The sequence below is a fragment of the Pinus tabuliformis genome, chromosome 5_1 (genome assembly GCF_031772625.1).
Source record: "Pinus tabuliformis cultivar Carrire ecotype Pingquan chromosome 5_1, CPIR1, whole genome shotgun sequence".
Classification (NCBI taxonomy): Eukaryota; Viridiplantae; Streptophyta; class Pinopsida; order Pinales; family Pinaceae; genus Pinus; species Pinus tabuliformis.
In genome coordinates this window covers 897,379,706-897,404,525 of record NC_142305.1, presented here as the reverse complement: position 1 = coordinate 897,404,525, position 24,820 = coordinate 897,379,706, and the positions used below count along the sequence as shown (strand labels likewise).

At 38.8% G+C, this 24,820-nt stretch overlaps 1 protein-coding gene across 1 annotated transcript in view; it reads right to left on the bottom strand.

Moving 5' to 3' along the window:
- Positions 1–18,542: 18,542 nt before the first annotated feature.
- Positions 18,543–24,820, bottom strand: part of LOC149167703 (uncharacterized) — a 54,976-nt gene continuing 48,698 nt past the window's right edge. The window contains exon 3 of the mRNA XM_089430566.1: positions 18,543–18,850. Within this exon, the coding sequence (XP_089286692.1) occupies positions 18,543–18,850 (308 nt within the window). The remainder of the gene's footprint in view (positions 18,851–24,820) is intronic.

Below are 24,820 nucleotides of genomic sequence, written 5' to 3'. Positions count from 1 at the left end.
GATGTGGCGGCTACATGCCTTTGAACTATGTTACAATGAGGCTCGAAGGCCTATTTATTATTGAGAAACAATGGAAAACTCTAAACATCCAAAAACCTAACCCTAGGATATGAAACGCCATACTATGGGCCCCGTTTGGGTAAATTGGTACATCAACTTCCTGGGGTCGTAACTTTTGTATACGATCTCCATTTGACGCGCACAATGCCTCGTTAGAAATATCTATCCAAGGAATATAACTTTGGGTTGAGGAACATCAATCCATGGACCCATGTTGCCCCTAGTTTTCCCAAAAAACGTCTTTTAGGGCCTCAAAACAGCTCCAGAAGTTCAGGACCCGAAAAACTACTAAAAATAGTAAATTGTGCTACAATTAAGGAAACTGAAAAACTAAAAGAGATAGTTGTGGGGGTCCAAGTGGGATAGGTGGGTGGCCACCAACATCCACCTGGATCATTCCTCCCCCCTTAGGAAGCAATGGTCCCCATTGTGTTGAGTTCCTCCATGAGATGAGGAAACTTCTATTGAACTTGGTCCTTGGTGAGCTATTCTGCAACCTCTGATGTGTCCAGTAATGGTGGGAAGCATGGTTGAGGATGGTCCACATTGAACACTCAGTGCAAGTGAAGGAATGGGGAAATGTTGTGCTCCAAAGCATTGTTTGCCACAACCTTGGTAATGGTTGAAGGACCATATTAGAGTGGTCTGAGCTTCTGATAAGCTCTTGTAAGGCATTCTTTCTGCATATGCAACCAGACTTTATCGCCCACTTGAAACTTGTGTGGTACCTGATGCTGATCATGTCGCTTCTTGTACTTGGCATTTTCCAGAATGGAGTGGCGATAGATCGGCTTGTTGGGTAGAGGTGCTCCGGAAGTCAAATCGGACGAATGCTTGACCTGACAGTGCAACAACACCCCTGTTCGGTGAGGAGAAGATGTCCCTATCTTATTTCATGACCGTATCCACCTACTTTTGCTGCGTGGAGGAATACTTCCCGAGGACCATGGATGTGACTACTATCTTCCCCTTACTTTGAGAGTGAACCAGACAGAAAATAAATTTCCTAGTCTAGGAGATGATCTTACTGCCTTTCTTAGCAGAGATTAAAGAAGTGGCGGTAGGTGGGGGTATCTCTAGTATCCTGTATAATGTATTACACAAAGAAATAATAGAAATGCGAGGTCTTGACTCATACATAGCATGTCACTTCCACAAGTATGGTTGGCTTAATAATACATCACAAACATCAAGCGGTGCAACATCACACAATACCTCATCTGTGAAGGGCTTGATGCTATAGGGCAGGCGACACTGCTAGCGGACTTGGAGATCTCGTCCTTGGTGAAGCCACCCCATGCTGTATAGTTACGGGTGTGGTATGGTTGGTAGTCCTAGCCGCTTCACGACCTCTGCTAAAATGAGGTTCTTTTGGCTATCACTATCGACAATGAATTGCAGTGGTGAACCGTTCACCCACATTTGTGAGTGGAAAAGACGCTCTCCCTCTTCTGGATCTTCGAGCTCAATCTTTTGGACCTTGGCAGTGGCAACAGTGGTGCTGGTCTCCACATCAATGATTTGCTTCCCTTTGTCATTCCCCTTGTTGGGTTCTGACTCAGGGTCGAAACATGCATCTGATTTTGAAACCTTCAACTCGGCCACCAACAACTGCTTGGTCCGACACTCACTTATGTTATGAGTGGGGCTCTTATGGAACTCACACCACTTTCTTGTGTCCTTATTTGACTTTGTGGTGTTGTTATTTTCTTACAGCTTCGACGGGTTGTCTTGGGTCACCCCGCCTTGGCTTTGTCCTTTTTTCTTCATATTCCTAGATCCAAAGTCTCGTTTCTTTTGTTTAAACGTATGCTCGATCTTGACAGCATATCGGTATGTCGTGTCGAGCGAGGAGATGTTCAGGAACTCCATCTCATCCTGGATGTATCTATGTAGGCAGTCATGGTATTTGAGTACCAAATGTAGCTCAAAATCCTTAATACCCAACTTTGTGCGAAGGGTATGAAAAATATTTGTGAACTCTGGCACATCTTGGTCCCTTCCCTATCACAGCATGGTCCACTTTATGTATTTGTCCTCATAGCTCTTGACAGGGTAGTACTACTCCTTGATGGCATCCCAGAATGAATTCCAAGTGGGTGCAGCTGAAAATAGTAAGCCTATACTTTCATCCTTCTACTCACAGTAGGCTTCCCACTAGTCCTTGCCGTGGGGGACTGCTTTTAGAACTGCAAAAGTGATATTTTCTTGACTAGAAAACTAATGAACAGAAAAATAACCATCTAATAGATTTAACCATTTATCTACAACATCTACATCTATCTGACCCTCGAGTATGGGGATTTCAAAGTTAACTTGTACCTTAAAGGGTGTGGTGTTTCCAGAGTAGATGTTGGAAGCAAATGTGTCGCCCCTGGGTAGCCGCTGAAGGATCTGGGCAAAGTTTTCCATCATCTCGTTACTTTGTCGCTCAAGGGCTTCTTCAAGCAATATTAAGATAGGATCTCTTGCTCCCTCGTATTTCTTTTCATCTGCCATGGGAGGCCATCGGGATTTGCGAGTCTAGTCTTGCAATGTTTCGACCAGTTCAAGCCCTAACTCCTTATATCCCCACCTCGTTGAGTACATGCAAAGAAAAATTGAGAAAGAGAAAACCACTCTGATACCACTGATCTGAATTTAAATGGGAACGCAAAAAATTATAGATATAACCATAAATACATAGATGCAGCAGAAATAATACTTCATTTCATTAATGTAAAATACTGAAATATGCTTACAAACATAAATGGAAATAAACCAGCTAGGGCGATGGTAGCTTATCTCTTAGAAGAGATGTGGTGGCTACATGCCTCTGAACTATGTTACAATGAGGCTCGAAGGCCTATTTATTATTGAGAAACGATGGAAAACTCTAAACATCCAAAAACCTAACCCTAGGATATGAGACGCCATACAATGGGCCCCATTTGGATAAATTGGTACATCAACTTCCCGGGGTTGTAACTTTGGCATACGATCTCCATTTGGCGTGCACAATACCTCATTAGAAAGATCTATCTGAGGAATACAACTTTGGGATGAGACAAATCAATCCATGGACCCATATTTCTCCCAGTTTTCCCAAAAAACGTCTTTCAGGGCCTCAAAATGGCTCCAGAAGTTTGGGACTCGAAAAACTACTAAAAATAGTAAACTGTGCTACAATTAAGGAAACTGAAAAACTGAAAGAGATAGTTGTGGGTGTCCAAGTGGGATAGGTAGGTGGCCACCAACATCCACCTAGATCATGTAAGCCCCTACAGTTTAGAATACCACCCCCTTTTCCTATGAAGCACTTGTTGAATTGTACCAGAAATTGGATTTTGCTAAGAGGGCCAAAACCCTTGAGCTTTTCTTGACAGAAGATTCCCCATTTCCAAAGAAAAATCCTCCTTATCCCTCCTTTATTTTCCCTGAGAGAGCCAAGAAAATTATCACAATCATCTCTTACCTCCTTGGCTATTACTCAGATCAGTGGGTAGATGAGGCCATCATAGGATTTCTTTCCATTTTCTCTGTTGATTCCAAGCCCTCCATCATGTTTAACTTTAGACAATTTCTTGCAGATTCTATTTACGAGTAGTTTATCAAATTCCAGATTGAGGAGGTATTCAAGTATTCTTCCGTGTTAGTTCATATGTTCTTATCTTTTTAGGAAGACAACATCAAGCATGCTTTACAAAAGCCGGATGAAGAAGGAAATTAATAGTCAGTCATCTTCTCGACTACTTTGGTGATGAAGGAACAAAAAGAATACTCTTACAAACAATTCATAGAGATGTTTGTGCATCCAACAATCAGTATCTTAGGAAGCAGGACAAAGTCAAGGACCAATGAGGAAATTAGAAAGGTTTTGCACCTATCAAACCAAGTCCAGATAGGGGATTGGTACCTCTATCAGAATTATACAGAATTGAGAATATTTTGGTGTGAGCTTGCACCTTACAAGCTACCTAAATTCCTCCCAATGAGGATTTTTTCTCTAGAGTACATAAGGCAAATGCTCAATATGGATGAGATCCACTTTGTAGCTGCTAAGAAGAAGTCCCAATTCAAAATTAAAACACAGATAGGGCCTTTCATTTGCAACAGTAGGGTAGTAGGGGAAGAAGCAGATAAGCTACTAAAATAAATGCAGTTCAACCTTAGTTTCACCTGGTCATATGATCCATTAGGGGTCATTTCTAAGTTAAGAGTGGAAAACAAATCCACTGCTTATTTTCACACAGCCAGACCAGAGATAGAAAAGTATAAAAACCAGCTAGAATGGACTGAGAACACCCTACAAGAGGCAGAGGAGCAGCTGGTGTCATCCTCCACAGTACAGACTCCTACCATGTAGGAGAAAACAACAAAGAGAAGCAGAGAAGAAGATAAGAAGAGTCCCCTTCAAGGACTGAAATTTTAAGTGAAGGTTTCAAAATCATGTATAGGAAGAAGGCCAAACTCAGTTCAAAACTAAGCCTCAACAAGGATTCATAACAGGGGAATTTTATCACAACTAATGAGCCATTTGTTTCCTCATTAGTAGGTGATCATACCACACTGTCTCCCACTACCTCTATGGCTTCAAAAGATCAGAAGTAGGTTATGCAGACCAACACATATACCACAGGGGAGACAGAAAAAAGTATATTTGATATTTTTAAAGAAATTAATGTGAGGAATGAGGCCTTGAAGATCAACACCTACAATCAATTTTGGAAGCAAACTTCCAGTTCTCAAAGCAGTTGCTATCAGCCTTTGATTCAGATAAAGGTAAAATGCAGATGGCATTTCTCCAAGCACATGTTTCCCAACCCAAGGAAGCATCAGATTACAAGATGACAAAATTTGAATTTGATGTGAAAGACATGCATCCCATTGACCAAATGGAGATGCACAAGCAGACTGGGGAAATGATTTTCTCCACTGTCACTAACACTGCTATGAGTTTATCTAAATTGCAGGTTACATTAGCCAATGTTCAATCACAATTGAAGATGGAAAAAGTCTCTGCACTTGCCAAAGACACTAGGATCAAAACTTTGGAGGACTTGGTGATCAAAGTGGGTTATGACCTTGCAAACATCAATGTTGCAAAAGAGCTGGTGAGGAAAAAAATTTAGACATAGCAGCATTAAAGAAGCAGTTGAATTTACCAGCTACAGAAGATCCCCTGGACAAGGATATTGAAGAAACAGAGACACAAAAGGCAGACATGATGAAGCTCATCATGGAGCAGAGTGCACAGTTGAAGCAAATGGAGACAGAGATGGAAAAGATGATTAAATAAAAGGAGAAAGCTGCCAAAGTATTTGTTTTCCCTTTGGAAGCACTCCCTATCACAGCCATTCCTATAGCCACATCTTCTACAACAAGCATAGGAGCTGTTGCAGATCAGTTGACAAATGTAGTGTAGAAGATGTCTCTCTAGATAGAAGAGATGAAAATATTGCAGGCTCAAGTCAATCTTCTACAAGATCATCAAACAAAGACTGAGACTTTCCATGCAGTAGAGCTACAAGGAGCTCAAAACTATACAGAAGTATGGAGGAAATTAGCAACTGAGTCTTCTATTGGTTATACATTGGCCTAGGTTAAAGAAATTATATGGAACAATATCATTGAAGAAATAGATGAAATCTAGCCATGTATCCAGATTATATTCGAGTAGAAGTTATTATTGATGGAGAAATCCAAGCAAACCATTTCCACTATCAATGCAGAACTTGGAGAAATGTCTGACACAGCCAACCGCATCATAAAGTTCCTCAATTCCAAAAAAATATATGAGTTGGATGACTTGGGAGTAGATGGCAGAACAAAAACGATCCTCGAAGTAAAGAAATTTCTAACAAAGAAGAACGTGGTTGTACAGCTGACAAATAAATGTCACACTCTGGAGGTAGCAGTTAACAAGTTTTTCACTAGAATATATGCATTGAACAAGAAAGGCATGCCTTCTTTATTTGTGATCAATGAAAAATTAATGACCAGGGAAGACTACAAGAATAAGATTCAAGACATTGCAAAGGACACAACCAAGTCTTCCCACATCAAAGGTACTATGACAGGGAGAGATTTTTATGAAGCTATCAGCAACATGAGTTTTATCCAACATGAGATAAAACACATTTTTGTAGTAAAGCCCACTTTTTCTCGGTATATTGAGGTAGATGAGATCTACCGCAAGGTAACAAAAATTTCCGTTCCAGATGAGGAGCGGTGAGATAAGTTGTGTGAGTTCTAGGATTAAAAAGACAGATTAGCTTCACCAACACAACACCCGAATAATGGCCACTCAGCAATTGTTCTCCACCAAAGTAACGCCAGACGTCCAGATCACTTCACCATATTCATTCCTTTTGATCACATTATTTCATTTCTGTTAGTTCGAAGTTAATAATAGAATGTCCGGTCACTGAGGCATTAATTGTAATTTTTTGTAAATTTTGTTTAAATACTTCATTCTGTCAAAGTATTGAGGGTTGGTCCCTGAACATTGTAACTCTTTCTATCAAGCACTGTACCCTTTTCACATTGCTGGAGCACCATTAATGAAAAGAATTTTGCAGGATACTTGTGTTATGAAATATTGGTGATTTTTTTCCTACTGTAATTGTGTTTTCATTGTTATTCTTCTTATGTTATTCATCTGAAATCTAATTGTAAAACAGGACATGTGAAAAATAGGATATGTTTTTGAACACCTTATTTGGACTGCGTTTACAATATGTATGTTTTCCTCTGAAAGTCTGACTGAGAAATTCTTAAATGCTTCTCAATCCCTGCTGAATCACACCTTTTATCCTTTCCAAAATTTAATTTAAAATATCCAGTAAATCTAGCTAGTTTTCCCTGTGATTACTCTTTTGAACTTTTGGTGTAGCATTCTAGTTTTATTTGACTCCATAGCCCATTGGAAAGAAAGTGATTTGATCAGATTAACCAACCAACCAACCAAATTCAAGAAAAATAACCAAGCATAATCATAACTAGCCTAAAATCAACCTAAAAACCAAGTTAAATCATAAAGAGAGAGCCCTCTTTGAAAGCTGGCAGGGTTAGATCCCAGCATTCAAAAGTGGTTTGATGTTGTCCAATGTATTTACTCCTGCAACCTCAAAAATACAGAATGATAACCGACCGCACATAATTTTTGAGTAAACAAAGTGACATGATATCCAAAGGGTTGGGCCAAGTCAACCAAAGGCTCCTATCGCTTCACATTACACCCACAAGTTATATACCAGAGAGGAGTCAATGGAACATAACTATTAAATGAAAAAGTAGAACAAGGAGAATTGGGCAAGTGATTCACATAGCCATAGGTCATACTTTGCATGGATGAGCGTGTCCTTCCTACCCATAAGGGAAAGATTGGATGGGTTTAGCTCTTGAGAAAAGGGTGTGGCTCATTGATGGTGCTAGTGAAGAGTACTAAAGGAATGAAAGTCACATGGGAGTAGGTCCACAGGGTCTATCCTTCCACTTGACAGGTGGACAGGTTGGGTGGGAACACTTAAGGGGTGACTTGAATGTATTTTTGGAGGTTATTCTCATGTTGTATTTTGCGAGGTCGAGTAGGGGAGTGACCTAATCCATTCCCCAAGTATTGTAACATTGTATTTTACATTGAATCATATAATTTAAGTGATTATAAGAGAATTTAGAGGTTACATCCCTCCACCCTATATTTCGTATGTCTATTTGTTTCATAGTTATGTTAATGATTCGTATATGATACATGTTAATGAATGTGACGGGCTATTGCATGTCATGTGATGGTACTTGTGATTTTAGTTACTTGAAATATCACTACAAGAGTTAACTAAACACTTAATAATTACAAAGAAGAGGTGTAGTCCAAGTGAAGTACCCACAAGTTGGTTGTGCCATTATGGGGGAAACATGCTAGTGATGCATGCTTAGAGGTCCTAACATGTTTTGTCTTGGGGGGATGCTCTTGGAGCATGACAGGTGGTATAAAAGCTTAATTGGTTTGGGTTTATCTCCAACGCACATAAGTGGTATTGTAGCTTAATCTTTGGTGGGATCTTCTTCACCGGGAGGTGGTATTAGAGCTTAATTTGCGGTGGTATATTCTTCACCAGGGAGGCAATATTGGAGAAAAGTTGTTTGGGAGGTGATTCTTCACTTTGAGGAGGTGATTTACACAGCTTGTGGGTTGAGAGGATCTCCACCATCTATGATGAGAACGTAATTTCCTTAATTGATTTTTAGAAGGGAAGTATTGGGCTTGGTTATCAGGGGATTTTATAGGATCATTGACTGGGATTTATATAGAAGATGGAGATGGTTGGTTCACATACTAAGAGTAGTGATGTAGCTGGGAATTTTTTTTATTGATATGATCTCTTACTTGATCAATAAAATCCAAAGAGATGGAGAAAGAGTGGATCAAATTGAAGAGAAGGTGAATGATCTTATGAGTTTGGTCAATGAGCAGTCAAAGGCAGTTTTGTTAGGATGGTGGTTGGATAGAGTTCTTCCAACACCAAAGTAAGGGAAAAGGGTAAAGAACTAGAGACATACGATGGTATCAAGAGTACAAAGGTATTAGGGAAATTTTGTTTCGATATGTAGCAGTGTTTGTGTCATATGAGCAGATACTAAAATGAATCAAAAGTTGGGATTATTGCTACATACTTGACATGAGAGTGAAGTTATGGTGGAGATCCAAGGTGGGACATTTTTTGGCTAGATACATCATTGAAAGTATCACCATGTGGGAAGAAATGAACTAATCTTTTTATGTGTAATTCATACCAAGGAATTAGTCTTGGGTTACAAGGAATAAGTTGAGAATCTAAAGTAGGAAGCATTCAAGTATACATCAAGGATTTTTTAGGGCACATGTTGGATATAAATGATATGTCAGAGGACGATTGGTTTTTCATTTTTATGGTTGGTTTGTAGCTAAGGGAACAAATTGAGATGAGAAGACATAATTTCTAGACTCTTGCAGTAGTTATCACTGCGACAGATAAACTTTTGGATTTATTTGGAGAAGGAAATATATAAGGGTGGGAGCATGATGGTGAAAAGGGAAAGAATTAGGATGGAAATAGAAAGGCGAAGTTTTTAAAGGAGGATGGACCGAAACAAGGTCGTACAATGAAAGAGAAGAAGCCTCTTCCATGTTGGACTTGTGTGAAGGATCATATGGGGAGGAATTGTCCATTGAGGTAGAAGTTAGCTACTATGTAGAAAGAAGAGAAGCCTTTTATGATAGTGATGTAGGTTTTGGGGACAACTTCTATGAATAATTCCATTCCAAAACACAACCAAAACTAGAACAAACTAAATTTTATGTGTGTGGACATTGATGGGAGTCAGTGGATTGCTATGGTTGATGTGTGACTCACAACTTTATGAGGGAGGATGTGGTGAGACAACTACATTTGCAAATTATACTAGCTCACACATTCTTTAAGGTAGTAAAATGCAAGGATAAAAAAGTCATTGGAATAGTCAAATATATTCCCGTTCAAAAGGGAGATTGGAAGGGGTAACTTAGCATCACGATTGTATCGCTAGATGACTATGATGTGGTATTATACAATATTTCTTGATAGGAGAGATATTTGTATCATTTCTAGAGTGATTATTCATTCTATTAGAGTGGGACCTAGTTGTAGTCCATACATTAAGAGTGAAAGATGCTAGGATGAAATATGTACATGTGGAGGATGGGCATCCAAGCATTGAGGCATAATACAGGTTAGATCACGTAGAGTCTATTATGTTGTAGCATGCAAATATTATGGATAATTTGATAGATAGGGTTATGAGCTTGTCACTAGGACCACATGTAGCAGATGAGGATGGTAGTGATGAGACATCATTACAAATGATGATGATGATGATATGCAAGACAATTATGATGATTATATTGATGACGATGGGGGCATGGGGATTACATTAGAGTCCAGGATGATGGTGTAACACCCTTGGTGTACTCCCCCCTAAATTTTTTAATGTAATTGTATTATGATTATAAATTATTATAAATTTATTTGAATGACGTAAAGAGTGGGACCACATATCCATGATTTGAGGGGTAAAAGGAAGAAGAACCTAAGTGGTGTTAGTTGGCACCACTTATTAATCAAAAGTGCATCTAGTAAGAAAGATATTGAACAATATTCCATGAAGAACATGAAGAGGCACACATGAAAAAGGATAAAATTCATTCAAATAACAAAAAAGGGCATTCACTCTCTCTCTCTCTCTCGGGATGAAGGAAATTGGATGAAGAACAAGATTGGATTTCTATGTTGATAAACCACTTGTAACTAAAGTTCCCATACTCCTAGTGTTGATCATGATTTCCAACTGAGTTTGCTTGAAAAATCCTCATTGATCGTCGATATGGTTTGGGGGTGACTACTAAAGAAATATAGGCTACAACTCAGGGAAAATTTTAAGAACCCCCCCTAAATTTATAAATATAATAAATGGGCGAATCTCCATGGTATATAGGAAAAATGGAAGGCAATTTTATCAATAATATAATATGTATATATAATTTTTTGGCGAATCTCTCACCAGGCATGGCGAATATTTTACTCAATTATAAAATCTTGTAAGATCTTGGCGAGTCTTTCACTAAATAATAAAACTTTGTAAAGTCCTAGTGAATCTTAGCATAGGCTACATGTTGGTTTAATTCCCCCATTTAAATAGGCTACATTCCAGGTGAATACCATGGGTCAATACCATGTGCCATTTTTATTTTTATTAATTCTAATATTAGGGTTAATAATGGTTTTTTTCATGGTATTAATAACAATCTAGTCCATGGTATTTGTCCCATAGTATTTTGGCCATAGGTTTCACCTAAATATAACCCATTTTTTGAGTGTTCGTAAATATAAGGTGACTTATGGAGTAAATATAAAAAAATGTTTTATTTGTTTACCATACCTCTCGTTTATTTATATTTTTATTAATTTACCATACCTCTTTTACAAATATGGTATTTGGCCCATAGGATTCACTTAAATAAAACCTCTTTCTTGAGCCTTCATAAATAGAACGAGGGTTATGGACTAAATATAAAAAGAGGTTTTATTTAGTTACGATACGTCTAGTTTATTTATATTTTTATTTATTTACCATACCTTTTGAGTAAGTATAAATTTTATTTATTTACCATACCTTTTGAGTAAGTATAAAAAGACGTTTTATTTATTTACCATACCTCCACTTTACTTATATTTTTATTTTTTATAAAAAATGTTTTATTTATTTACCATACCTCTCATTTATTTATATTTTTATTAATTTTACCATACCTCTTTTATAGATATGGTATTTGGCCCATAGGATTCACTTAAATAGAACCTATTCTTGAAAATGGGTGAATGGATTCACTTAAATAAAACCTATTCTTGAAAATGGGCGAATGGAAGGTTGTAAGTCTTAATTTCAAGGGCTAAATTTACCTTTTTTACCCTCTCTCTTAAAATAAGGTGGGCTATTTGAGGTGATTTGTAAAAATGTACTATGATACAAAATATTCGCCCACTAAAAATTTAAAACCCCTTAATTTCGCCAAAGGGCGAACATTCACCCCTAAAATTATCCTTGCTACAACTAGTCTATGGTTGGGTGGAAAATCGAGGTCCCGCTTTAGTTTCAACTGTCCTTAGATTTCAAACAAATATTATTAATTGTGAGCTATGAATATGATTATTAGTTCTTTATTGAAATTAATGTATAGCTCTATGATAATTTTGCATGGCTCTATGACTACAATTTCTCACTTTTCAGCTATAAATTTTCTTCTTGGAGGTTCCAAAATCTAAAACTTGGACCATGGTGAGGGGAAATCCTATTGATCCTTTAGTCTAGTTTTCAAATATTGGATCATGACATTTTAGGAAATGTGATTAAAGGAAATTGGATTTCCTAAATGTATCTTTAAACAGTTCATGTTGGCATTTTTGTTATAACTTTTCTTCTGGGAGGTTCTAGAAGCTAAATATTGGACCATGCTAAGGGGAAATTATGTTTATCCTTTGGTCTAGTTTTCAAATATTGGATTGTGAAATTTTTATAAATATGATCAAAGGAAGTTGGGCTTCCTAAGTGCATATTTAACAAGTCATGTTGGAATTTCTGCTATAACTTTTCCTTTGGGAGGTTCCAGAAACTGAAACTTGGACCACAGTGAGGGAAAATCCCATTGATAATTTGATCCAAATTTAATATCATGTGTCATGATATTTTAGTAGATTTGATCAAAGGAAGTCGATATTCTTGAATTCTCCTAAAATTGTGCATCAAACAGGTCATGTTGGAATTTATGTTATAATTATACTTCTAGGAGGTTCTAGAAGCTAAAACTTGGACCATAGTAAGGGAAAATATTGTTGATCACCTGGTCCAAATTTCATATCTTGTGTCATGATATTTTAGGATATATGAATAGAGAAAGTTGAGCTTCCTTAGTGCTCCTAAAATCATGCGTCAAAAAGGCCATGTTAGCACTTATGTTATACCTTTTCATCTATGACGTTCTAGAGGTTGAAATCTGAACATAGTGAGGGGAAATCCAATTGATCATTTGGGTCAATTTTTAGAACTTGGATTGTTATACATTAGGATATATTCCCTGAAGAATTTTCTATATTAGTTTGCATGCAAAGTTTTTGAACAAATCCCTAGATGGTTTAATAATTCATCGCATACTCATTTATGAAATTCCCTAGTGAAAAATATTGTTTTATGGATGGGGAAAATATTTTCGTATGATAGTATTGTTGTAGATGATATATGCTTATTTTCATGCAAAGGATTTGTTATATTAGTTTGGATGCAAAACTTTTGAATAAATGCTTAAATGGTTTAATGGTTAATTGCATACAAATTGTTTAATGAAAATCCCCAATGAAAATGTCGTTTTATGGAAGCGGACAATATTGTTGTAGGTGATATATGTCTATTTGCATGTAGATAATTTTCTATATTAGTTTTCCTGAAAAGTGTTTGAAGAAATGCTTAAATGGTTTAATGATTCATTGCATACAAACTATTTGATGAAATGCCCCAATGAAAATGTTTTTTTGTGGATGGGGATATTATTGTTGTATGATAGTGTTGTTGTAGATATATATGGCTATTTGAATGCAAAGAATTTACAGAATGTGTTAAAGGTGTTTTATTACGATTTGCATGCAAACTATTTGATAAAATACCTCAAAGACAAAAATCAAAAGTTGCATGATTCAGTGGTATGTTTCCATTAGTATATTACAAGTGGAATTAGAGCCATGTTCTTGAATTTATTTCCACTAGAGAAATTTTGAGGTCTAAAATGGGTCTCCTAAGAAATACTATAAAATAATAGTGGAAATAATAAAATATGATTAGATTACCTCATCAAGTTTTTAAGGGAAAAAAGAAAAAAAAAATTAACTTCTATTTTCAACTTATCTTCCCATGATTTTACTAAAATTTTGAGCGAGAACACTCATTGGATGCATACTTTAATTTCACATCCAAGGGGCACCCATGTTGCATACTTTCTATGGACCCTACTACACGAAAAATGTGAAATACATGAACACACATAATTGCAATCATGTTTTTCATGTATTTCACATTTTTCGTGTAGTGGGGTTCATCGAAAGTATGCAACATGGTTACTCCTTGGACGCAAAATTAAATTTTGCATCCAACGAGTGATCCTCCTTGAAATTTGAGTAAAATTGTAGGGAGATAAGTTGACAATACGAGTTAAAAAAGTAGTTTTTTTTTTTTTAAGCTTTTTACCTTTTCACTCCAAAAATGGTGAATCATCCCCCATGGTTGACATTCTTATATTGAATCCTATTGGTTCTTATAAAGTTGGTTTTTGATGTACTTTTTTTAGGCCCATTTTTTACCTCAAAATTTCTCTAATGATTCAAAATGTTTGACAAAATCTATAGAACAAAAATACTACTTCATTGGTTGCACATAAAGTATTTGTAGAAAGGTTTACATGTAAAGTGTTTGAAAAAATGTATGAGAGATGAAAATCAAGTGTTTTCAAGTGTGTTTAGGATAAATTTAATGTGGTCGGCCTCCTCCTAGTCAAGTTGGCCTCTTCAAAATGTTCAAGTTAGATCCAATAAAGACACATCCATTTAACTAGGAGAAAAGGTATGTATAAGACATTGAACCTCCTTCTAAGTGAAACAACTTGAATAGCATATGTTCCAAGAGAAAAATCAGATCACCTGAGGTAGAAAACAAGTTGGATCTCAAACAAAATGAAGGACAAAGTCAAGGATTGTTGGAGGATGAATATGTAAGCAAAAGATCAAATTTCTAAAGTGATGAATATTTGTGGAAAGATGATTTATACCTATGCGATGAAGGTCAAACCTTTGTTTAAGGAACAAAATATTTGTGGAAATATTATTTCTATAGAAGGTAGAAGGCTATTTAGACCTAACCAGAAACTTCAATGGGCAGGCTTATGACTTTACTAGGAGGATGGACTAGGTTTGACCTAGTTGTTGACTAAGATGTATCTCTGTTGAATTGAAGATTTTTTTTATTGAAAAGGTTATTGGGTGTGGGTTTTCACAGGGTACAATATTGTGTTCTTGTGTGGTTGTCTCTTTATGATCCACTAGCATTTTGGTTGATATCTTTTGTGTAATTTCTTAATGATGAAATCATGCATAAAATGTGTAAAATGAATTAAATTCATTAGAAGCATTTATCATAATAAAAGACTATAAAAATCAACATGGTATCATAGGTGGTATGGATGAAAGAGCATCCGTAAATACCAAAGCACAGTAGGCTGAAAATTTGTGCCTTAGTTTAAGATTCATTGTCGAAAGAAAATTGTTATTTTACATCTATACTTAGAGGACCAAGAGACCTCAAGTTCATAGTTTGCTGGTATAAAAAAAATATTTGAAGAAGGCCAAAAATCCTAGGCATCATACCTCCGAGTATATATGTTGTAGATAGGTCGAAGTCTCTATCCTATCTCTACAAGATCAAAGGTTACCTTAGAACTAAATCGCAGTGGGTCTGTTATAAAAGGAGTCTTTTCCTATGAACTGAATATTAAAGAAGTCCAAGTATATATTAGACCTCCATATGTATTGCAGTATGGAAAAAGTCCCAAAAGTCAAAATAGCCTCAAATTACATTCAGTGGGCCAATGATTACTTTAAGTCTCTATATGAAAACCTTAGGAGAACCCTCAGTAGGCCGAAGGATTATCATCATAATTGTTATAATTTGATAAAGGCTTGAAATAATTAGAAGGCCTTATTCTTAGTAATAAAAATGACTTTGATCCTAGACTAATACAAGGCCAAGAATATCTCATTGAAAAATACCAAGGTTTCATTCTTGTTCAACCAAGATCCTCAGGAGATAAACGAAAGAGTCTTAGTTAATGGAGGATGAAAAATCTCAGAGACCTCTTACAGTGATCGAGAAATCTTAGGAGATCCAAAATATCTTAGATAGTGATAAAAAATTTGTCTCGACCAATTTAAAGGTTAGACTACATTTTTTTTTACAACATATCTTGTTCAATCATGAAGCATGGGCTTATCTTGTTCTAGAATTATCATGAACATAATCTAATCCTCTATGAATAAGGTCTAGAAGTCTAATACAATGCCTTAGTCCATCCTTTAAGATGTAGATTCTTCAAGAAGGCATTGATGGTCTTGTTAAAAGGAAGATAAGATTGAGACTCATCATAATTGGATCTATGATCAAAAGTTAGAATGAATTCCTATGGAAAAATTGTGCTTTGCTTAGGCTGAAAAAGGGACCACCAAAGCCTTACTTGAAGAAGTAAGTTGTGTTCTATGCAAGGTAGAAAATCCTCATATTAGACCCACTATGGATGACCAAAAGGCCTTATATGGTTTATTGAAGTCATGTGGAACTAAAACATTTTGATCTCAGAAAGGAGTTTCGCGCAAATACTTAAAGTAGAATTGACATTTTTACTCCTAGTTGTAAATCATGCTACAATGTCAAATGTTTAAGAGCTTAAGTGTGAAGGTTAATGTCTCTAAAACCTTTGGAATGTGAGATTCATTATATAAAAATATTGAGGATGGTTATGCATGCATCTACTATAACTGGAATGGTGTATAAAGAGTTGAATGAAGAAAAGTATGGTATGACATATCTTGATTTATTGTAAGAAGCCATGCCAATATCTCAAATCAGATTATTGATCAAAGCAATAAAACATAGTCTAAATGTTTGAAGATATTAAGGCTACAAAAATGGCAAATAATTAACAACACTTGTTTCCATGGACTTTGTTAAATAAATAAGGTGTCATTATCACTAAGTATGCCCTTGAAGGAATATTTCTTATAGTGTAAAAGAGGTTGAGTCTCGCTTCAAGATTATAAATTAAAGGATCTATTGAGAAAATAATTTGCATGGAAGAAAATTATTGAAGACATATTCGATTGAAGTTTTTCATTTATTGCTATGGGTGTTTGGGTACTGAAGATGATGTTTAGCCTTGAATGATGAAGTTTATTCCTTGCACATTGTAAGAACAATTATTGTTGCTACAATGCTTTTGAAGAAGTCAAGCAACTTGGTTGAGGATGATCATTGGTTGATCAATGACAAGGATAACATAATCTAGGGTTTGGAATGCATATCTAGAGTTTGTAAGCCCTAGCAAGAAACAAGGCTTGGATAAGAAATCCCTAGGGTTTATGGACAAAATCTAGAGATTAGACATTTATGCTAAAAATAGAAACCATAGCTCTTGCAAGGAAGGAATGACATGATGATGATGATATGAATAAAGTTGCAGATGGGTGCAAGAAGGACAAATATCAAGAGGGACCTAACAATTCTTCTCAAAGATAAGTATTTTATATCTCTCTTATTTGATTATTATTAATGTTGTTGATTTCACTAGTAGTTAGTCTCTTGTATTTGTATTCCTTTCTTGGTTGTAATTGTTCTTCCATGACCTCCTAGTGAGGGTTGTAGGTACATGGTGAAGGTTTCCTAGGCTTTTGCAGTAGATGATAAGATTGAAAGAACAAAGTGAATCTTGTGACAAGAGGACTTGTATCGATAGATATTATACTAGAAGAAACATAGATTCATAGGGAGTAGGCCGATCATCAATATTTATGTCTTCATCTATGCCAAATAGAAGTTATTGATGACTTCTGAGATGAAGCAACTTAAGAGAATTACAAAGTGAAGGATTATCTCAGTAAGAAGGAAAAAACTATGAAGGGACATCTTATCAAGGATCTATTGTAGTGGCTATAACCACCCTCCAAAATTTTTCCTTAGTCTATTTTGGAGCCTCCCTACCAACATTTCACAACACTTTGTCTTACTTTGTCAAGTACTCAAGCCTCAAGTTTTCTCCTCACACAAAGGCAGCCTATCAATCACAGTTGATCCATTCTTCTCACAAGCTGTTCACCCAAACTTGGTCCAGCTGCAAGCTGAGCAGCTTCCCCTTGAAAATTGCACATTTTTGGAGGGAAACCAACCTTTCCTCTAGAAATTACACAATCCTCTTTGGCAGCCTACTGGGCTCCAGGATTGCGCAATCGTGCTAGCCAACACTCTTAGCAAGATTTTTGCAAATTTCCCCAGCAGGGTTGTTCAACCCAGGATTTGCACAAATCTAGGCAGCAGTCAGCTACTTTGCCCAAAAATTGCACAAACCTCCTAGGAAGCCAGCCCATCTCCCAGCCAGAAATGTAGATTTTTCCCAAGCAGTTGAGAAACTGCATGGATGAGTAATCTGGTTGACCAGTTCCACCCGGGACCAAGGAGACTTGACTTGCATGCATGCATAACTTTCTTTTCCTGGAATAGCAAGAGGAAATATGCAAAATGCATCCCATGATTCAGGGATCTATTTCTAGCAGCAAGAGGTTACATCCAAAGTTGTTTTAGAAGTTTCCCTCCAAGTGTCGCTTTTTCCTAGATTTGTGGCATGCGCGTCATGAGACAAAAATTGTTTATTTGATGCATCAGAGCTCATTCATTCACATCGATCTTGGAGCTCTGACATCTCATAGCACATCTAGGACTCTTCGATAGATCCAGCTCATCTATTCATGGGTAAGTGGCCTCAACTTGTCTTTTTCATCATTTCTGTCATTTTTTGTGTATTCGCTTGTGTGAGTGTTGTTTGCTTGATTTATTTGAATGCTTGTTGTCGTTTACATGTATACTAGCTTTTCCTAGATTTGTTTCAGTTTTCATTGCTATCTCATTGTTGTCGCATTCATGAAACTATTTTGCACAGACGTTCGCCTAACCAGTGAACTGCCTCACCCACATGCATGTTGATATATTCGCTAAATATTTCATTCATGTTTTGCATGCACTGTCAATCACTTCTGCTATCACTTAGTGTCGCCATGCATTCATTATCTTATTTGCTTTCAGTTACCCGTCGATGAGTCGGACCAACCTTGGACTGAACTCTGCTTTCACCAAGGCTGCAATGCATAATTTGGGGAAGGAAGGCCCACCTTCCTCTCCAGAAATGCGCATTCCTGCCCATCACTAGCCTTTAGGACTGTTTTGTGCATTTTTGGAGGACAGTGGCTTCTTGGCCCAAGAAGTTGCGCAAATCTATCCCTCGACCTGCAGTCCTTCCCAGGTGGAATTGCACATTGTGCAATCCCAGCAGCCAGTAGCCTGACTAGATTACGCATTTCATAGATCCAGCAGCCAGTCCTACCTCCCAGATAGCCCAGACTGCCTTTTGCATAGTTTTGGCAGCCAATCACCCAGCCTCCAAGTAAAAATTACGCAATCTTTCTCATCAATTTCCCAGGTATGTGTTGTGTCCTTCCACGGATTTGCTTTGTTTCCACTAACTTATTTCTTGCCATGCATGTTGTTGGTTTCTAGATATTTCATGTGTTCATCTGTCTCAATGGCTTCCAATAAAACAGGATCACAGGACACTGATGGAGTTGCAGCTAGAGCAGCAGTTGAGCAGATGTCCTCTAGTCTACCGATCTACACAGATACGAAGTTGTATCTGGACAAGGACATCAAACTGAAGTGGAAAGAGGTTAATGAAACATTCACAATAGCTTTTGGGGAACAACCTCGAAGACCATCAAGTGTACGTGAACATTCACAAGTCTGGCTTGTACTAGATAGCATGCAGATACCCCGCGTTTCCATTATTCACAGGATCATCTCTCACACTGACCCCGAGACGATGACGTGAGTAGTGTCAGTGGGAGGAAGCTTGCGACCTTTTGGGCACAAGATTATGATGAGATATATCATATGTCAGAGCCTATGACTATCATAACTCCTCCATTCAGCTTTCCCAACAACAGAGTTAACTCCAGAGACATTCTGAAGGAGTGGGTTAAGGAGTCATCTCACTTCAGGATGACACCCAACCAGATCTACAAGACAAAGATATTGAGGAAGGTGTACCAATACTTGGTCATATTAGCATGTCGATTGAGTGGCCAAGCAAGCACTGAAACCTTTCCTTAGAGTTGGGTGATCACATTGGACCAACTGGCTAGAGAAGGTAAATCATGCAATTGATCTGGTATACTGGCTCATCGGCTGAAGAAACAAGTCACAAAGGCTCGAAAGTCACACGAAGGTATGCATGTAGAGTTTTACATGTCCGCCTATATCCTAGATGTAGTCTGTGCCTGACATGAGTTCTCGGGCTTGGAGTGGACATCGTCACCAACGGAGACTGTTGTGAACACGTATTTCAAGTTGTTGTCCGAATGCAGCTTTAGAGGAGTAATCATACGACTATCCGACCATTTTGTCACCCCAATGTATAGGATGATATTCGAATAGGATCAACCCTGCATGTTAGAGGAAGTAATGGAGGCATTGTTAGGCCTTGCAGATTGGTATGCCTCACCGTCCGGCACTTTCATCTGAATTTTAAGTGTGGAGAAGCCTCTGCATGTTCTGCCAAAGTTTTCCTTGGACGTACTTGTCATGCAGGAAGTAGTGTATCACATCTCGACAGGATTGACAGCTAGACTGCAACGGAAGAAGAAGGCACCTTGGCCCACTCTTCCATTGCGGATTGGGTTATATGATATCCAGAGTATCAAGCAAGAAGATGTCGAAGCAAAACAGATGAAGAAGTACCCATTTGACCTCCGAAGCTTCAACCCGTATGACCCACATTGCATTGTGAAGGATCACTGCATGAGAGTTCAGTTCAACTGGATCCATGGGGCATTTCATTGGGCCAAGGAAGACTCATGGAGGTATTGCTACAGTTCCTCCAGACCCAATGAACAGGTTGGCTTCACCATGGAGTGGTTAGCAAAGCAACATGAAGCAGCATCATGGAGAGAACCAGCAGTAGCAGCAACAGCAGAGGCAACAGAGCCAAGCATACCTGTGCGTGACAAAGGGAAGAGGAAGATTGTCAATCGCATGGAGGAGGAACAAAGCTATAATTTTCAAGCAGATCCACTCATAAAACAAGCATCTATGGCTATTCAGGAAAAGAGGTGGCATCACGACAAGCAAATCGTGTGAAGGCAGAGGGATAAGAAGAGAATGGAACAAGAAGAGAAGGAGTTGCATGAGCTGAGGGAGAAACTCCAGAAAGAACAAGAGTTGCACCAACAGGAGAGGGAAGCACAGCAGCAGCAGATACAGCAGGGGGTGCATCATGTGCAAATGGAAGAAGTAGTGCCTGTACAAGTAGTTGATTCATCTCACCAGTTGGCATCATGCGAACAGGGTGAACCATCGCGGGGGAAAGACTTTGTTCATGAGATAGAACAGGCACTTGAACAGTTGGATGCAGACATGGAGTAGCAAGAGTTGGAACATGATACCAACCTCATGCCTCACTACAAAGAGGTTGACTCACTCGCTTCATTGCATCCAGATGATGAGCAAGTCTCAAATGACCAAGGAGGCACTGAGATCCTTGGTGGTCAGCCGAAAGTAGAGATGCACACCATCTCCTTTGATGAATCGCATCACAGAGTTGTGCAGTCTCAGAGAGTACCAAATCCGGAGGACCAATCATCCCCTGCGCAAGTTGAAGAATGAGTGATCCTTATTGATGTGCACAAGCATCTAGCTACTTTGGCTAATGCAACCAAAGTGTATGCTGAAGCCACTAGCTCATTCGTTTCCTCATAGCTGAGAATGAGTGAATGGTGAAGGAACTATAGGTGGCCAAGCAAGGAGGAGAGTTGGTGACAATGTCCACCCAAGTTGAACTGAAGAAGGTAATACTAGATGAAGTATTTCTGGAGGGAAGTGGTTTCTTGGCCCAAGAAATTGCACAAATATGTCCCTGGGCCTGTAGTCCTTCCCAGCTAGAATTGCTCATTGCACAATCCAAGCAGCCAACAGCCTGACTGGATTGCGCATTTCGCAGATCCAGTAGCCAATCTTGCCTCTAAGATAGACCAGACTTCCTTTTGCGCAGTTCTGGAAGCCAATCACCCAGCCTCCCAGTAAGCAACTTGCTCATCAGTTTCTGAGGTATGTGCTGTGTCCTTCCCAAAATTTGTTTTGTTTCCACTAACTTATTTCTTTCCATGCATGTTTCTTGTTTCCAGATCATTCAAGTGTTCATCTATCTCAATGGCTTCCAAGAGAACAAGATCACAGGACACTGATGGAGTTGCAGATGGAGCAGCAGCTGAGCAGATGTCCTCTAGTCTAATGATCCATGAAGATATGAAGTTGTATCTGGACAAGGACATCAAACTAAAGTGGCAAGAGGTTAATTAAACATTCGCAGACACTTTTGGGGAAGACCTTGAAGACTGTTAGGTGTACATGAACATTCACAAGTCTAGCTTGTACCGGATTGCATGCAGATACCCTGCGCTCCCATGCATAGACATGATTCATTGGATCGTCTCTCACACTGACACCGAGATGATGACCATGAGTAGTGTCAGTGGAACGAAGCTTGCAACCTTTTGGGCGTGAGATTCTGATGAGATGTATCAGATGTCAGAGCCCGTGACTGTCACGACTCCTCCATTCAGCTTGCCCAACATCAGAGCTAACTCCAGAGACATTCTGAAGGAGTGGGTTAAGGAGCCAGCTCATTTTAGTATGACACCCAACTAGATCTACAATACAAAGATATTCAAGAAGGCATACCAATACTTGGTCATATTCGCATGTCGACTGAGTGGCCAAGGAAGCACTGAAACCTTCCTCAGAGTTGGATAATCGCATTAGACCAACTGGCTAGAGAAGGTAAACCTTGCAACTGGTCTGACATACTGGCTCATCAGCTGAAGGAACAAGTCACGAAGGCTCGACAGTCACACGAAGGTATGCATGTAGAGATTTACATGTTCGCCTATATCCTAAATGCAGTCTGTGCCCAACATGAGTTCTCGAGCTTGGAGTGGGCATGGTCACCGGCAGAGACTATTGTGAACACGTATTTCAAGTTGTTGTCCAAATGTAGCTTTAGATGAGTAATCATATGGTTTTCCGACCATTTTGTCACCCCAGTGTACAGGATGATATTTGAATAGGACCCACCCTACATGTCAGAGGAAGAAATGGAGGCATTATTAGGCCTTGCAAATTGGTATGCCTCACCGTCTAGCACTTTCATCTGAATGATCAATGCGGAGAAGCCTCTGCATGTTCTACCAAAGTTTTCCTTGGACGTACTTGTCATGCAGGAAGTAGCGTATCACATCTCGGCAAGATTGACAACTAGACTGCAACAGAAGAAGAAGGCACTTTGGCCAGCTCTTCCATTGCGGATTGGGTTATATGAGATCCAAAGTATCAATTAGCTGGATGTCAAAGAAGAACAGATGAAGAAGTACTCGTTTGACATCTGAAGCTTCAACCCGTATGATCCACATTACATTCTGAAGGATCATTGCACGAGATTTTAGTTCAATTGGAGCCATGGGGAATTTCATTGGGTCGAGGAAGACTCATGGAGGTACAGCTACAATTCCTCCAAACCCAATGAACAGGTCGGATTTGTTGTGGAGTGGTTAGCGAAGCAACATGAAGCAGCATCACAGAGAGCACCAGGAATAGCAGCAGTAGCAGAGGCAACAGAGCCAAGCATACCTGTGCACGACAAAGGGAAGAAGAAGATTGTCGATCGCATGAAGGAGGAACAAATCTGCAAGTTTTGAGCAGATCCACTCATAGAACAAACAACTATGGCTATTTAGGGAAAAAGGTAGCAGCGCGACAAGCGAATCGTGTGAAGGCAGAGGGATAAGAAGAGAATGGAAGAAGCAGAGAAGGAGTTGCATGAGTTGAGGGAGCAACTTCAGAAAGAACAAGAGTTGCGACAACAGTAGAGGAAAGCGCAATAGTATCAGATACAACAGGGGGTGCATCATGTGAAAATGGAAGAAGCAACGCCCGTAAAAGTAGTTGATTCATCTGAACATATGGCATCAGGCGAACATGGTGAACCATCGCAGGGGCAAGACTTTTATCATGAGATAGAATAGGCGCTTGAACAGTTGGATGCAGAGATGGAGCAGCGGGAGTTGAAACAGAACACCGACCTCATGCCTCACCACAAATAGGTCAACTCACCCACTTCATTGCATCCAGATGATGAGAAAGTCTCAAATGACCAAGAAGGCACTGAGATCCTTGTTGGTCAGGCGGAAGGAGAGATGCATAACATCTCCTTTGATGAATCTCATCATAGAGTTGTGCAGTCTCATAGAGTACTGACTTCGGAGGACCAAACATCCCCTGCACAAGTTGAAGAACAAGTGATCATGACTGATGTGCACAAGCATCCATCTTCTTTGGCTGATGCAACCAGAGTGTATGGCGAAGGCACTAGCTCAAGTGTTCGTTTCCTCATAGTTGAGAATGAGTGAATGGTGAAGGAACTACAGGTGGCCAAGCAAGGAGGATAATTGGTGACAATGTTCACTTGAGTTGAACTCAAGAAGGCAATACTAGATGAATTATTGTCCCTTGATATAGTTATGCGATCATTGTACTCCAAGTTTGGTACCATGCACCAAGTAGTCGTCCATCTCCACGGATGGCAAAAACGATGTGTAAGAAGAGCACGCATCTTGAAGAACATACGTGTTGTTGTTGATAACATGCAAGCATGGATGATGAAGTACAAGGGAGCCCCACTTCACTTACCAAAGATGGTGAGGGCCAATGCGGTCGAGCTACAAGCACGTATCCGGAGTTAGATCCAGAACTATGAGGACCTACCACAACTCATCACTAGAATATAGGCTTTCCATGCACGAGTATTCAAGAGCATGTATGTTGTGGTGCACACACATGCAATCCTATCACTTGGGATTCTCACCTAGGCGAAGACAAAGAAGCAGGTCCGACTGGAGCTTGACCCGTACTTCGATGAGTTGGTGTGCACTGCCACCAGCCCAGACTTGCTTATCAGTGCAGAAATCATGTGAAAGTATGTTGCTGGTCCGACCAAATTGAAGACAATGATGCACATGCTTTTAGACGAGTTGGATAGAGGAGCCCGAGCAGTGTACCCAGATGCTATGGAGGCAAGGTTTAGGTTTCAGACAAATGTCACAGCAGAACACACAGACACTATCAAGGACTACCAATATTGGCATCAATATGTTACTGTTGACCATCATGAAGATGTTGAGCAGTCGGACTTCTATAGTTTTCTAAGTCATAATGATGTCTATTTTGGCTTGTTCAAGCCATTGTTCACATGGGTACATGTGCATTGTAACTTTGAGTCATGTCAAGTGTAAGTCAAGTGTCA